Source organism: Atheta coriaria, unplaced genomic scaffold (genome assembly GCF_025399875.1).
Source record: "Atheta coriaria isolate IRGN ID8LTWV9N9 unplaced genomic scaffold, Caltech_Dcor_3.1 hic_scaffold_6_pilon, whole genome shotgun sequence".
NCBI classification, from domain to species: domain Eukaryota; kingdom Metazoa; phylum Arthropoda; class Insecta; order Coleoptera; family Staphylinidae; genus Dalotia; species Dalotia coriaria.
Window position 1 is genome coordinate 6,520,290 of NW_027045448.1, and position 16,798 is coordinate 6,537,087.

General features: G+C 38.0%; 2 protein-coding genes across 7 annotated transcripts in view; both read left to right on the top strand.

The window, feature by feature from the left end:
* The window catches only part of LOC135794654 (serine/threonine-protein kinase tricornered), a 40,013-nt gene extending 25,859 nt beyond the window's left edge, over positions 1–14,154 (top strand). For 3 of the 6 annotated variants that reach the window (XM_065305992.1, XM_065305995.1, XM_065305993.1), the window contains 6 exons: positions 3,912–3,953; positions 10,337–10,472; positions 10,539–11,179; positions 11,288–11,597; positions 11,656–11,843; positions 11,913–14,154. In XM_065305992.1, the coding sequence (XP_065162064.1) occupies positions 3,912–3,953; positions 10,337–10,472; positions 10,539–11,179; positions 11,288–11,597; positions 11,656–11,843; positions 11,913–12,028 (1,433 nt within the window). In that variant the 3' untranslated portion in view covers positions 12,029–14,154. The remainder of the gene's footprint in view (positions 1–3,911; positions 3,954–10,336; positions 10,473–10,538; positions 11,180–11,287; positions 11,598–11,655; positions 11,844–11,912) is intronic. The other 3 variants (XM_065305997.1, XM_065305994.1, XM_065305996.1) reach the window with 1 other exon arrangement.
* A 166-nt stretch (positions 14,155–14,320) lies between these two features.
* LOC135795045 (integrin-linked protein kinase-like) lies at positions 14,321–16,624 on the top strand. Its single transcript, XM_065306595.1, has 3 exons — positions 14,321–14,678; positions 14,821–14,986; positions 15,046–16,624. Exons 1-3 carry the CDS (start codon positions 14,590–14,592, stop codon positions 16,135–16,137), a joined length of 1,347 nt encoding a protein of 448 aa, XP_065162667.1. The 5' UTR covers positions 14,321–14,589; the 3' UTR covers positions 16,138–16,624.
* Positions 16,625–16,798: the final 174 nt, after the last annotated feature.

A 16,798-nucleotide genomic window follows, 5' to 3' on the forward strand; every position in this document is an offset into this window, starting at 1 on the left:
TTGGAAATAATGATGATTACGATAATTGAGTGATAAACTACTTAAAATAACATCCTGCTTTTTTCTGCTGCGATAAGGTGTTTTACCCAGTTAATTATATCGGTTCAATAGTCAAGGTCATTGAAAATTCCTAACTCGATTGTCAATTATAGAAATAGATACTTCAGTTTTTGATAAGAATAGACGATAACACTTTATTGTCACATGTGTTGGTTTTTATGTTTCAATTAGTGGGAAATGTTTGTCACCTGATTGATAACACGACCTTACTCACATCAAATATTTATTTTATCTTTGTACCTTTTCAATTTTGTTCCTAAATTATTATTGTTATTAATTATTACTTTTGATTGAAAAGTAAAAGTAGAAAGAATGTGATAGTTTATTAACAGAATATTAGTATGTGTCAAACGCATGAGTCTTGAAATCAATAGGTTAAATTAAATAATTAATCAGTAATATCGTGATCGCACTGTGAGTGAAAGGGTTAACTCGCTGAACGCGCGCGCTCGCTGGGATCGTTGCAATTAATTAATCAATGAAAATTAATAACGTCCCTCGACCTTTCGGGACCGAGGGATACAATGTCTGATATCGTTCGCCTTGATGGTGTGATATCCTATTAGGAACGTGATGGGAGAGCCCAAGCGTTCTTCGCCAAAACACTCGTCGGGAATTCGAGCGTTTGCAGTTAATAATAAATCTTGCGCGCACGCTTGACGCAACACAATAATAGGGGAATAGAATTAAGAATATTTATATAGCTGCAAAACAAAGACGTGCCTCTGTTGCTGATTAATTAACGACCGCGTGGAATCATCCGAAATCACACTCACATATAGGAAATTTCGGGTGATGAATGTTGCGTGAGTGGGCGAGTGGTTGTCGGACACGAATCGTAACCAGTGCGGTGCAGTTTGTTTATTTCTGTAACAAGGAAGAAGGAACCGAACTGAGCGCACGAGGCATCACTTTTATAGTTTTGACATCGTTTCGACACTGCTTGAACGTGTAATTATTTCTATTTAAAAAAGTTTCTAATGGAAACACAGTAAAGTGTGAAGATGATTTGATTTAAATTTCATCATTTGCATGCAAATGAAGTTTATTATTGTGTAAATAAAGGTTTATTACGTCTTGCGTCGTTTTGCGGAAAGTTTAATGAAGACGGTGGTGAAGCGCGTCTCGTTTCGCGAGCGAGCGCGCGAATTATGCCACCGGGATTTAGTCTTGACCTACATTCGAGGACGGGTCGCCGGAATTGATTTACACCAACACGCAGTCGTGATTTTCAATGCTAACCCTCTCGGGGCGCACATGAGTATCTATCGATCTTTTTTTCTTTGCTTCGTTATTATGTTTTAACATTTTGCATAATTTAGTCTCACATTTAAATGAAACATGTTTGCAACTTTAACCGAATAGACTAATTAGAGTGTGCAAATTTGCGTCGGTTAGCAACGATTACGCAAGGCTAACATTATGTAAATGGATGTAATGCTCTCAAAAATTTTCAAATTTGTTTGGCGATTGTTTGCGCACGACGTAACGCACTCACGCCGGGTAACAATTGGAATTGAAGCGTACAAGAGGTTTCGAATTTAATTTCGAAATAGGTATTTACTTATTAAATTTTTTATTTCGTTGCAATTTGTAGCGTAATTTATCATTTTTTGTACCTCTGGGTATCTATCGTTTAAAATAAATCTTCGTCATTTATCATCCGGCGCGCGCGCTGTGAGTTTACATCAATTTCATTCGCGATATCATCCGATTTCCGTGCGCCGCCGACTTTCACACTCGATTCGTGTCGGCGTCTATTTTCGCGTCGCGTATCAAATTTGCCAGAGTTGAAGACGAAATTCGTGCGAAACTCACGCTTGCCCTCTAGGCAGCCACCTTCTTCTTCTTCTAATGTTTGCACATCGTAATCATTTCCGACTTTCCAAAGCTCGCGCACGATGATGAATGATATGTTTGAAAAGAAACCGAGCTGAGTTGAGTGAGTGAAATTGGTTTTCGACAGGTAGTATTCATTGAGAATGATAACTGCTCGTGGTGTAATTGATCACGAAAATTTATCTGCGTGCGCACACGTTGCAAATGTTGAAATTTGCTTCTTCTCTTTTTTGCAAATTCCGCGTGAATTATTATACTCTTTAAAACCTATAAACCCTATTATCCTTGAAATCCTTTTCTAATCCCGGCATGTTTCACCGTTTAATATTGAAAAGACACGTAAGCCCGGAGAAATCATGGCCACAAATCCGGATGATGAAGAAATAATAAGCCCATCGAAACTTTCCACCTCGTCGATGCTCCAATTTCATTCAGTTTCATTCGCTCCACTGCCTCGCATCCTTCGTCCCCTTGTTCATTCATTAAGCAGCCGAATGGGAATGTAAATACGTAAAATGGGACTGGAGGACTTTTGCGGCTCTTTGGGCTTTTGCTAAATATCACCGAGCGCATATAGGATTGTCGAAAATTATTTATATTCAGAGAGTTTCGGATTTAGGAATTCCATTTCGTGTAATATTTAATTTGCACACAGATTCGATCTGAATGCGCATGAAAAATGAAAATTTACGAGTTATGTAATAATTTTATGGAAATTTTAAGACTGTTTAGACTTTAGTACTTGTATAGTTTAATTCATTTTTAATCACTTTTTGCTGAGTGGTTTTTTAACAATTGAAACATTTTACGATGATGTAAAACCATTTTTTATTTGCATCTCATGCGTGGATACAAGCTGGTGAATAGTATACATAAATCTAAAAATAACTTCTATATAATTTTGGTTAAATTAACATTGGTTTTAAATTTCACGCGTAAATTCGATTTAACAACAAATCTGCTAATTTCCGAAGTGTACTTTTGGTGAGCGCACGCGAAATTCGTGAGTCATTCGACATTTAAGCGTTTGAATGAGTGTCTGTAGGTCAAAACGATTCATTGACGACATACACGTTGGATATACAATGTGTTTGAATAAATTTCAAATCAATATATTCCAATGTATTGATTATTTCGTTTGTGTACATTTGGTATCGCGGTTTTTGTTTTGGTTTGCTTTAAGCAGATGCGCATATTAATATGAACAATCGATATATAATAATCTGTTGCGGGGGAATACGCTCGGAATAATAAAAAGTAAAACAAACACAAGCACACGCTTCAGATTAATGCCCGCCGATAACGTATAAATTAACGAGCGCTAAATAAAAGAGGACTCGTTGACTTTTCGACGATGATGAGTCGGCCAGTAGTAGTTGATTGACATGAAATGAATGCGCGAATCATCGCATATATCAACGCCACAACGACAGCGACAATAACCTCACAGTATTCATTTAAATATTTAGATTCACGCTTTAATTTAATTATTTTATTATGACTCTTTTATTTTATCATCAAATTTACTCTCTGCGGTCAATTTTTTCTTCTTTGTGTGATTTTGGTGTTATTTTTACGTTTTCAATGTTGAAATTTCTATTTGGCATGTGTGGACAAAAAAGGATTGAGTCCAGGGAATAGTCGGAAGCGCAAACGCGTGAATCCAACTCTCAGGGCCATCGCGATTCTTGGCTTTGCTTGGCGCTGGTTTTTGGCGCTTCGCCGCCGATGCAAACATCAATATTGCGCGAGTAACCGGAGACTGTGTGTTTGGAAATGTTGAAAGCGTGCCAAGTGGGGTGGAGGTGGCGGCAGCGACAGAGGACCCCGCAGAAGCGCCGCAAATATAAATTACCATGAAGTACGAGTCGCGCGTTTTGCTCTCCGGGCCATCCTAAAAACTGTAAACTAGCAAAATGTGACATTGTGATTGAATCCAATTATATTATTTGTTCGTTTTCGGATGTTTTCTTCCTGAATCAAAAAGTAATTTATATATTTTTTTGTTTTAGGTGAGTGTCAATGCAATCCACAATACCTACATAAACCAAAACGTAAGTGGTTTTTATTTTTGATTTATTTTTTGCATTTGCGCTAAATGTTGTAGTTCAAGCGGATATTAAACTAGATTAAGCATTTGCTTATTAAGTTTTATCGTTGTTTTTTTTTTATGTCGTTGTGGCTGATTACAAATTTTGTTGCTGAATAATTGACGACGCATTAAAATTTGCTTGAGCGCGCACTTGTTTTTGTCATAAAAATAATTGAAACATGCGAACGCGATACGTTTCGATTGGATTGGCACTTTTTGTATGCATACACGCGTGAGCGACAAAAGCTGACGGAAGGAATCGGTACATGTATATTGCGACGAGAGATACAAAACGGGAAAATTGGATTGTCGCTGTCGCTTGCGTCGGGGATATAAATATCGAGCACACCGGTATGAAAATGTCGTTTGGTGCGCCAATTTGTTTCGCCCTCGAGGTCTTTTATACAAATTGATTTGATCAAAAGTGAACAATCGATCTGCGTACCAATATAAAATACCTAGTGTTTAAAAATTTAAATTTATTTCATTTAATTACATTCATTGTGGTATTCGCTTTCTACAGCTTTGTGTTTACCACAAAAATTGATTTATTTATTTTATGTGAATATTCATTTATAAATTCTCTTTTTTTCACTTATGGCTGTGTAATATTTATTTGTCTATACGTTTGGCGTTTATTTTGCACGGTGAAAGTTGGTTATAAATAATAATGATGCAAAGATCATGAGGGCACACACAAACACGCTGCGCGCACGCAATTATACGCTAAGTATACATTAAACATGTACCTGTGTCCTGACTCAAGTAGGTACGAAGTACGAACGCGCAATGAAAATGTTGCCGAGAAGAGATTGATTGATATGCGCACAATTCATAATTCGCACAATGCTCGCATGAATATTTATAAAGTTGGAGTTATCAAAAACAAAAAGAAAAACATGCCATTCTCTTGCGACACTCTCAGACAGCGCTCTTCTGAATCTTGTTTTTATTTCTTTGCTTGAATTCAATATTAGTTGAAAATGCAAATAATATCAGTAATGGCGCAACGTGCAATATTATTACGGCGTTATTCACGCTGCTCATTTGAATATCGTGTGAGATTCACGAGTGCGAATATGCAGAAAAGTGTCGTGAGGTATAACGCGCGCGCGATGATTGCGTAACTGCCGGCTTGTTAGTTTTGAAAAGTCGACAAATTGAAAATGATCAAATCATCAAAATTGACATGTCGAATGTGTGCATATGTGTGTGTCAGTGGCGTAGCGTGCCTTGTCGGGGCCCCGTATAAAATTTTTTTGGGGGCCCTTATATGGAGGTAAAGGTTTTTCCTTACACACTTTGGGGGCCCCCGTGGCCCAGGGGCCCCGTATAATTGATACGGCAAATACGGCGGTAGCTACGCCCCTGGTGTGTGTAAACAAACGTTAAAATCATGGCGCGGAAAAGCGCGCTCTCTACTACCTCCTCTTTTTGTTGATTGTCGTCTGTGTGATGAGTGTGCTAACTAACGACAAAAGTCGATTTGAATCGCGAGAGTTCAATGACATAAATCGCTTTTGTGCTAGGCGCGTTTGAATTATTTGTGTTTTTCGTGCTTTATGTTTGCGCATGGTGACATGACGGTGAATTGTTACAGTGTGATGATCTCATGTTGCAGAGATTTTGATTTCAAAAATATTAGATAAGGGAATTAAATTTATTTTCTGTATTTCTTTTATGTGGAAAAATAATATTGTATATAATATTATTAAATGATTAGATTTTCTAGTATAGTTGACACATTACAAACATGTTCGACTTGATTAAATTCCGTCTCTTTGTGGTTTGTGTTCGTTTGTGGTTGGCGAGATAACAAAGGTTGAAAACTAGGTTAGCTCGCCGTCGCCGTCAACATGAAAGGCGTTATCCTGCCGGTGGCGTTTTCTAATCTGCAGGTGGTAAAGTCCGTAGAAAGGGCAGCGTCACGTGATGATGTAATTAGCGCGAGGTCGATGGGCAAAGTGCCCTCATTGATAGGCACGTTCTTTGACACGCGGCGTATTTTAAAAATTCACTTCCGGAAGTAATGATCAAAGTCTAAAACGGGTTTTGAGCAAAGAAGAAAAATGGAAGTAAAATTAAGGCATCGTCGATTTTGTTCGACATTTGCTACACTTTAGCGCTGGCATTGAATGTAATTTTTGATTAATCAGGGTTTTTCGACTGTCACGTGGAGCGCGCACTGGTGGAAAACAGACCTTGTCCCCTCATCGTTCATCGTTCAGCGCTAGCGCGCGCTGCGTAGTCCTTGAACTTTTCCGCGTCGCCCTTTCAGAGTCGCGTTGTCTGTATTCAGTGCTCAAGTTTTGGGCTGTGTTTCCAGCGCTCGGTTCCCACAGTTTAGATTTATATATACATAGATCAGTTTCGAAGGAAGCACGACCGCAAACCTGCAGTGCGCTTTTTCGAGAAAACTTTTTACGCTGCAAGAAATTGTGCCAAAAAATTTAACGCAATTTTTATAACTTGGATGGCAAACGTGTTTGATTCTGAATTGTTTGAATGTTGTAATATAATGTGAGTAGGCAATATAAATCATAACCAATGTTGTAATTAATACCGCATTGTAATGGTGCGTGTGGCGTGCGCGCTTTTTGGAGGCTGGCCCCGACCGATCATTATTGTAATTTTATGGCTCAATATATATCGAATATCGAGAGTGAATGATGCCTGAGATGCTCCGCACCACCACGATGCCGCGTAATTGCTCGTTGGTATCAATTTACGCCGTCATTATATGCCGCAAACGAATTGCTCGGAAACTTTTGAAATGCGCCATCACGCGACGATCGAGGGGGAAACGAGCTGGGTAAACAGAAGAGCTACGAGGATGGTCATTGAAATCTGCCGAAATCGGCGATTATAAAACAGCTGTTGTTTGCACAGGAAAACATTAAATTTACTCGGTACTTGATTGAATTATGCAGAGATATAAAAACGCGCATGCTGCATAATATTCTAAGTGATTTGCAAATTATGCACAAACAGGTTTTTCTATGATTACTATTACATTGTTGGTCAAACAAGTTTTCTCTTGGAGACAACTGTGTTCTTTTTCAAAATTGCACAACCAGGAAGTGATTTACTGATTATTACATGTTTAACATCAAAATCAATATAGTTTTTTGCAGAAAATTGACTTTAGTGAAGGAGAAACTTGTGCGAGGAAAAGTTATCCAATAAAAAATTATCCCACTTCGATCTCAAATCTTCAATTAACTCTGTGAAACTCAGTCTAACGATGAAAAATGTAATTTCTTAATCGCAACGAAATGCGCTCGAAATTAACGCTAAATTAGCAATTTGACGACATGAACGGTGAAGTCTTGGCAAGAAGAAAGTTAATTTGCTAATCTTGTGAGTCTCGCGGCGTTTTCTTCCTTCTCATGATTATCCAAATTGTAGTCATTGCTGTTTTCTTGCTGATTTTATGAGACTGAAGAAAAACGATAAAATTAAAAGCGCAATTCAATTGAATTAAGAAATAGAAGTTTGGAAATTTGATGTTTTACGGCTTGTTTTCACATGAATTAACATTATGTGTTGCTTATAGTGTAATTTATTGTTGATGTAGGTATTTGGATCGAAACATGGCGGGTCCGTTGAACACTAGGAATTTAATAAGTATTATTTGCATTTTTATAAATGTAAATTATTGTGTTCGTTTTGCAATTAAGACTGGGGTTTCGACATGCGCGAAGATTTCATTCATATTCATCGCGTTTTCGATTTGCGCATCGTATCGGAATCGGAGTAAATGTTAAAAAGAAGTTTGCTCGCGTGTGGTAATATAATATTGCATATCGGGTGAAACATTCTGCTTAGTTTATTTCCATTTTTTATGCGTGCGCGTTGGTGCATTCCATCGAATTGTTGATTTTTGTCTAAGAATGGTAGGTTTTAATAGATGGAAATTTCTAGGTGAACGCAGCGTGCAAAATTTTAATGTTTTTGTTGCATTTATTTATCGGTGCGCTGCAGAGAAAGGTGTGAATTTGATACGTTGTGGACTGTCGATATAAATACAGAGAAAGTCAAAATTTCGCACGTTTAACAAAAAATTTGATAGAAAAGAAAGGGTTTGCATTATTTACTTATATTGGTTCCTGATTAATGAATTATATGTTATTATTTATATATTATTCTTCCGGGGTACTTTTTAGTGTTTACAGTTATTAATTATTAGCGATTAAAGCGATAAATATAATTATTGTCTACGTACAGTGTGTATTACATTTTGCAGTCCACTGAGTCACGTTTTAGTTGATAAAATTAATGTGTAGCGAATTGTTTCGAATTAAATTATTGATTTAACCAATAATTAACAAAGAACAGTTAAAACTTGAAACTGGGTCATTCTTTTTGTTTTAGATAAAAATATCCGCATGCTTGCTGTTATTAAAACATGACTATCGTTTGCCCAAATCTGATAATTCAATCTGTGATTGTTCGCAATCAAAGGCGGGATGTTTGCGGTTGCGCTGGCGCGTGGGCTCAATTTTAATTAAACGCAAAGCCTTAATTCCGCAAACGCTGGCCGGCATTTAATTTGTCATTAGAATTACAATAATTTACATTTGCTCGCTGCTTGCCGATTCGAATTAAAATAGGTTCGTAGGCTGCGCTGAGCGACAGCTGATTTAAATCGCGTTATATCACGCACGGTGCAAACAATCGAAACATTGTAACTAGAAGAAAAAATTGTAAAAAGTTGTGATTATTCAAGGCTTTGCGTCTCCTTTTAACACGACCGGAGATAGTTTTTTTTGTTGTTTTCTGATCAATATGTCATGCGGCATGACGACATGACCGTGAAAACGCAACGCATTATTAAAAATGATTGCCGATCGATGTTGTTTGCTAATGTCGGCCATCTTGTATTTGTATTCAAAACTGTGTTATTCGATGTTACACAATTTACACAATGAATCTGGAGCAAGACTCGGTTACTAAATAATAAATTCGTGAAGTCAACGCAAAAAATACGCGGGGAATATAATTGTGTGGTTTTGCTTCCTTGCTGTCTCAGCCATTCTTTATATTCATTGTTTAATTTGTTATGCAAGATAATAAATGTATAATATAAATTGAGAATGTTTTGGTTTGAAAAACGCAACGAATCTGGATGTATATTTGCGAGGATCGTAAAATTGACGTCAATTAATGTTGATTTTAGTTGGCTTAAAATGTTGCTTAGATTTATAAATAAGTATTACAACAATAACGAAATGTTAATTGTAAAATGGTAATTTTGATCTTTGTTTTATAATACGCACGTATTCTACCAACGTATAATTATTTTATGATTCATTGATGGTAATAATACATATCAAACGATTAGAAGCGACGAGTTTAGTGCCTTAAACTTTGTGATGCCAGTTGTTTGAGTATTTTACGCATGCGCAGTAGAGCAAAGTATAACAAACGGTTGATTTATGTTTCACCACGATTATTTGCACGCTGGTCATTAGATTTTTTGAAATTTGGAAACAGCAGCTGTTTCGAGCCGTGTTTTTTTTTTGTGGCTATTCACTCTTCGGCGAACACATCTCGCGTAAAATTACGCACAATGCGCAACGCGGCACTGCGTATAATGAAAATATATTCGGACACGGGCCGATGATCTAACCGCATGCACACTTTTCGTCCAAACAAGCGCTTCAAGGCGCGCAGTTTGACACAATCCTGCGCTACGTGCGGTGAACGCTTCCGTTTCTTTCCTCTTCCAGCGCAAAAACCGCGAAAATTTGTTTTATTGTCACACTGGGCTTAGCTTCCGGATTGCTGCGACACTTGTAAGTGGATCGAGTAAACAAACAAAAAATGCTCGCGACATAATGCTGCTGTAAATCCGTCGGTTTCTGTACGAAAGTGAAGTCGTATTTGTTGGTGCAGATAATAAACCAATTTGTAGAAAAACGTGACTGGCAGGTAATTATATTTCTTTTTCGGGAGGTTTCTTTAATTTTGCAATAGAAATAAAATTTATTACCGCGCACGACAAACGCTCGTTGCTCGAGTCGCAGCTCGATTAGAAACGAAATATTCATCTCGCGTGACGGTCGTGCGTTCTTGATTAGTTTGCTCTCCAGCTCGAAGTCGTTCGACGTCAATCGGTAATTTTCTCAAATTACATACACAGAAAAAACGACGCTCTGTGCTTCTCAAATCGAAAGTTGCAATATAACGCCTTGTGACTCGTAAATGTTGCATAAATATACAACTCTTTCTGGCTTTGAAGTTTTACGATGACTTTGTTTTTGCGTATGGCAATAAATTACGCTGCGCTTTTTTCTCCTTCGTAGCAAATTTGTTTGTAACGAATTGTTTTCCTGTTTGCAGGGGTTTTGGACATGACTGCCACGGAGAACACAATCCGTTTCAGCGTCCACACCCTGGACAAAGCTACCAAAGCAAAAGTCACATTAGAGAATTACTATAGTAATCTAATAACGCAGCACGTCGAGCGGAAACAAAGGTTTGTAAACTTTTCGCTTATATAGCAAGCATCATTGCTTAACTTTTTGACTCGACGTCGTTGCAGGTTAGCGAAATTAGAAGAAACACTAAAAGATGAAAGCCTGTCGGAGGAGCAGCGCCATGAAAAGCGGGCGCAGCACGCGCAAAAGGAGACGGAGTTCCTGCGGCTGAAGCGATCGCGGCTTGGAGTTGAAGACTTTGAGCCGCTGAAAGTGATTGGCCGGGGCGCTTTCGGCGAGGTGCGACTGGTGCAGAAGAAGGACACTGGTCATGTGTATGCGATGAAAATCCTGCGCAAGGCAGACATGCTGGAGAAGGAGCAGGTGGCGCACGTGCGCGCCGAACGTGATATCCTCGTCGAGGCCGACCACCAATGGGTGGTGAAAATGTATTATAGTTTCCAGGATCCGATCAATCTCTATCTGATCATGGAGTTTCTGCCTGGCGGCGACATGATGACGCTGCTGATGAAGAAGGACACGCTCTCCGAGGAGTGCACGCAGTTTTATATCGCTGAGACGGCGCTCGCCATCGACTCGATACACAAGCTCGGTTTTATTCATCGCGATATCAAACCGGACAATCTGCTGCTGGATGCGAAGGGACACCTTAAACTAAGCGACTTTGGGTTGTGTACCGGGTTGAAGAAGTCGCATCGAACGGACTTTTACAGGGATCTTAGTCAGGCGAAGCCATCGGATTTTAGTAAGTTTAGCGATATGAAACTTCTTCAATTTAAATTCTTTTCCTTTCTCTGATTATCTCAATCTGGAGTAAAATGTGCACAATTTAAAAATCTTTTGCTATTTTCAGTAATAACATCAAGTCCAATGGATAGTAAACGACGTGCAGAGAGCTGGAAAAAGAACCGAAGAGCACTGGCGTATAGTACGGTCGGTACTCCAGACTATATTGCGCCGGAGGTGTTTCTACAGACGGGATATGGTGCAGCTTGCGACTGGTGGTCGCTGGGGGTCATCATGTATGAGATGCTCATCGGCTATCCGCCCTTTTGCTCTGAGAATCCACAAGATACTTATAGGAAAGTGATGAATTGGCGCGAGACACTTATATTTCCGGCTGAAGTTCCCATTTCCGAAGAGGCCAAAGACACCATTGTCAGGTAAATATAGGAAACTAGTAATTTATTGTACAAATTTTAACATAATGATGTTTTGAAGGTTTTGCTGTGAGGCTGAACGACGATTAGGTAACCAGAAGGGCATCGAAGAGCTGAAGCTGATACCGTTCTTTAAGGGCGTTGATTGGGAGCACATCCGTGAGCGGCCTGCCGCCATCGCGGTTGAGGTGCGCTCGATCGACGACACTTCCAACTTTGACGACTTCCCTGACGTTAAACTAGAGATCCGTAAGTCATATTTTTTTATTTTCTATTATTTGGAATGATAATTATTGATTTGTAATTTATTTTCTCTAGCTGCTGCTCCATTACCTCAAGACGGTGAAGTGACATACAAAGACTGGGTATTTATAAATTACACGTTCAAGCGGTTCGAGGGTCTGACGCAACGGGGGACGCCCACGAAGAAATAGTCGGCGCTGCACCCTAGGACTAGGTGGTAGGATGAACCGAGCAAGCACTCCTCTTATTTTTAGAAATGCAAGAACAACAACTACAAAACATGCAGCGTTGCGCTATCCTTTTTGCGGTGATAAAACCTTCTTCAAGATACCTTAAACAAACAAAAACACAAAAAATAATAATTAACTTTGTGCGCCGCGGCGTTCTGAAGAGAGTTTAGGAGTAACCACGTCAACAAATGTTTAATATTGTTGCATATTTTCTAAAAGTAAGTCCCGAGCGACGATGGTCGCACTGTTTGTGTGGCTGGTGGTGTTTTCTTCGATTTTTCGGTGCTGTGAGTAGGAGGGAAAAAAACGTGTCGCCGCAATTTTGCATTTAATTTGATGTCGTCACGCCGAGCTAAACCTAACGATTAAAACCGAAGATAATGGTAACACTTAAACGAGAGTAATGCGTAATATTAATTGTTAATGACATAATATTCAATATATTATAGTCGTGTTGAAATAGCTATTTTTGCACTAGATGTTCGAATAGTGGAGTAAGTAAGACTAAATAAGGAAAAACGTTTTGAAACGCTCATCTAAGTAAGGAATTTTGAAGAAAATAAATTTACGATAGTATTGTTTGCTTATTTATCAACTCTACGCTCTTTTAAACTTGATCTACACTCTTCACTTGTAAGGCTTTGGAATTGCTTCAAACGCTAATTATTTAAGATGGAAATGATAACGAACTAAACGTTTCTTGCTGTGATATTTTATCTTTCTCTTATTTTTTATTAAGGTTACGGATGATAAACCGCGAACATTTAACCAAAACTAAGCTAAACAAATGAGAAAACATTTTTTACGACGTGCCGCATCATTTTAAATGCAAAAATTCAAACATGCATACGATACACTATCAATGTGAATATGTTAAAATTGTTTTATTGTTATCAAAGTGATTTGTTTGTTTTTTTTTTCTTCATTTTTTAATTTTAATTATTTAGACTAATTCTTAGCGATTTTCGGCGAGAATTTAGTACAATTTGTTCAACTTGCACCGAAACACCCAAAAATAATATGTATTTCGATTCTAGAGTCTATTTAATTGCGTCAGTTTTCCGATGAAAATTCACACGACAAGGAAACACTTAATGTTGTAATATTAGAATTGTAAATAAAAAGAAAGCAAATAACGCAATGTCCTTACGGTAAATATTAACAAAAGAAAGAAATCTCCATGTAAACAAGAATATTTTTGTAGCACTGGGAACGAATGGAAATTACTAATGACTTGCGACAAATTGCTAGCGAGGAGAGCTATAATTTCACTTGAACTAAAAAAAAATCTCTTAACAAAGAAAACAAACAAAACAAAATCTACGCATATTTATATTTATAACAAATTATTATGTAAAGAAAAAATTGAATTAAGTTTCGTCCAATTATTATTTTTAGTAGACAAATGAAATGAGACACACGATAGGAAGAGAGAGAGTACCAAGTACTTGAATAATTTTACGTTTTTATTTTACGTTAACGTTACGTTGCGGATTTATTACTATCATTATTATTATTATTTGTTTATGTATAGATACGATTACGAATTGTGGTAATGCAATCGATGCAAATGCTGTACATTAGATTATCCATGATCCATGATTAATTGTATATGTTGTGTGTTGCGCAGATAAACGAAAAAAGAAAACGAAACGAGGCAAACAAACAAAACACATAAAAGACGAATGAATGCTGAGCGTTTTTGATTTGTTGTTATACAGCATATCGGGGCACCGAGTGTCGCTCGTGTGCGAGGTTTGTAGGATAAGTCGAGAAATGTACATTTCGGGGTGGACGTAGGAAGCGAAGACAAGCAGGACACGTTATAGGCTCTTCTTCTTTAGCTCTCTAAACTAAAACAAAACAGTTGGAAAAGATAGCCGAGAAAAACTTAAATCATCCACACTCTTCACGCACTTTCAAAGCAAAGATAAATTATTTTACTTCAAAACAAGGAAAACTCTGTTATTTATTTATCTGTATAATTTTTACTAGTTGGCTCGCTGACCGGACTTTGTAAATAACATTTTTCTTCAAAATGTGTATAACATAAAGAAAGTCTATTAAAGTATGTGCTTTAACTTTGATCTTTGCATTTACAAATATTTATTCAACGCATTCCTATAATCCAATATAATTTAACGTTTGGAATAAAATTTAAACTCAGTGATATTCAGTGATTTAGTGTAGCTTTGATTGGTAACACTGCGAACCGCCATTGCTCAACTTCTTGCAATACAAGCAGCGCCCCCTACAGTCACAACATATTTGTTTTCTTACTGCGGGCAGCAATGACATAATTTCCTCAGCTGCTATTATTTTACTTAGTTTATTGCATACTTATTGTAATTTATCCGTGTTTAATTAGTTTATTAAGTAATTACAACGTGCGCAGTGTTGTTGCAGCAAGAAGAACGAACAAAATCAAGTATAAACTCGAAGAAACCGAATTATTTGGACACAGGTGCACGCCCATATTGTTTATTTATAGTTCGTAAAATTGCAAACCGCATATTTCCGGAATGGAGGATATATTTCAATGGTGTCGCGAAGGAAACGCGTTGCAAGTACGTGTTTGGCTCGACGATACCGAACATGACATGAATCAGGGGTAGGTTAAACCTGTTACACCTTTTTACCTCAGCAAATAAGGTTGAGCAATCCTTTTATGGTTAGCTGTGGTGTTCATGTGGGATTGATTTAAAACTCAATGTCACATACTGTAACTTATTTCTTATTACTTATAATTACAGGGATGATCATGGCTTTAGTCCATTGCATTGGTCTGCAATGGAAGGTCACATAAAAATCGTGGAGATGCTCTTAGCACGCGGGGCAATCGTGAATGCGACAAATCGCGGTGATGATACACCGCTTCACTTGGCGGCTGCACATGGTCACCGTGATCTTGTGCTACTGGTAAGAAAATAGTTTCCAGTATTCTAAATTATATCTTCACTAATTTTAATTTTTTGCAGTTATTAAAACACAAGGCAGATATAAACTTTACTAATGAACATGGCAACTCTCCATTGCACTATGCCTGTTTCTGGTCATACCATGACGTTGCTGAAGACCTGGTACGGCATGGGGCCAACGTTATGATTGCTAACAAGTACGGTGATACTCCGCTGGATAAAGCAAAGGGTACTCAAAGCAAACACCTCCATGACATCGCCGTTGACGCCGGACAGGATATGAAAATTATCAAGTTCAAAGACCAATCTTGGTTGGGTTACAAGACGCGATCTCGCGATGCTACACTCAGCCGCCATCGAGGTATTAACATTAACGACCTTCACAAAAAAGACAAGCTAGCTTCTACCCCGAGCGGTGATTCTTACCGCGGTGTTTGGCAAAAGAACGAGATTGTCCTCAAGGTACTTAACATTCGCAACGTCACGCAGCGCATTTCACGTGACTTCAACGAGGAGTATCCTAAATTGAGGATATTCTCACATCCCAATATTCTACCGGTTATTGGTGGCTGTAACTCGCCTCCGACTTTGATCCTTGTGAATCAATACATGCCAATGGGATCTCTCTATAGAGTTCTGCATGAAAGCAGCGGCGTTGTGGTCGATTTACCGCAAGCTTTACGTTTTGCTTCGCAAATCGCACGGGGAATGGCGTACTTGCATAGTTTAGAGCGTATTATTCCCGAATATTTCTTGAACAGCAGGCATATTATGATCGATGAGGACTTGACAGCTAGAATCAATATGGCTGACTGTAAATTCAGCTTTCAGGAAAAGGGTAGGGTGTATTATCCGGCTTGGATGTCACCGGAAGCGCTTTCAAAGAAGATTACCGATCGTAATTGGGAAGCGTCGGATATGTGGAGTTTTGCTGTTCTCCTCTGGGAGCTTGCAACCAGGGAGGAACCTTTTCCGGATCTATCGCCAATGGAGTGCGGAATGAAGATTGCATTGGAGGGATTGCGCGTTCAGATGAAACCGGGAATATCCAGTCATTTATCGAAATTGATTAAAATTTGCATGAATGAAGATGCCGGCAAACGACCCAAGTTCGATATGGTTGTGCCAATTCTCGAAAAAATGCAGCGCTAAGAATTTGACAATGATTTTCAGACTCGAAGACACACTTTGTGTTCAAGCTTTAAGACGATTTATTTATTGCCTTCCAAACTTACGCAGACAAAAAAGAATCGTTGCTAAAATGTATACATGCAAGACAAGTGCCTTAAGATTGCCTTAAAACTAAAAATAACGCTTTCCGTGTTAAAACGTCTACATACTTAACAATCTAATTGATGGATATTTATTATTTATTAATGTAGTTACATAGTGCCAAAGTAACTATTTCTTATACGCAGTTAAACTCGATTAGTTTTACAGATGTATCTAATTTTAATACGAGTGCCATGTTTGAAATAATGAAACGCGAATCAAAGAAGTATGAATAACAGTATTTTAAGTATGTATTTTAACACTTTGATATTTATTGATGTGGTGCTGCACAAAATCAAAACTTATTTGTTTTTAACGATATGAAGTTTATATGATATTTAATAGAATATATTAATTAATAACTTAATACATATGAATTCATATGTATTTCATTCTGGTAAATTCTGAAGACATTTTAAAAATTTGTTCGTTTGACTGTTTGGAGCATTTTGACCCAGGTGGCGCTAGTGGTATGAGCGTCGATGAAACACGTTTTGCAGTGTTTTTATTTAGTAAACAATTTGCATCAGTGCGGGAACAT

Excerpts from the sequence above, each read along its gene's own strand:
- LOC135795045 (XM_065306595.1), top strand. The coding sequence starts at position 14,590 with ATGGAGGATATATTTCAATGGTGTCGCGAAGGAAACGCGTTGCAAGTA. Across the intron at positions 14,679-14,820 it reads GAACATGACATGAATCAGGG|GGATGATCATGGCTTTAGTC; the intron begins GTAGGTTAAACC and ends TTATAATTACAG. Across the intron at positions 14,987-15,045 it reads ACCGTGATCTTGTGCTACTG|TTATTAAAACACAAGGCAGA; the intron begins GTAAGAAAATAG and ends AATTTTTTGCAG.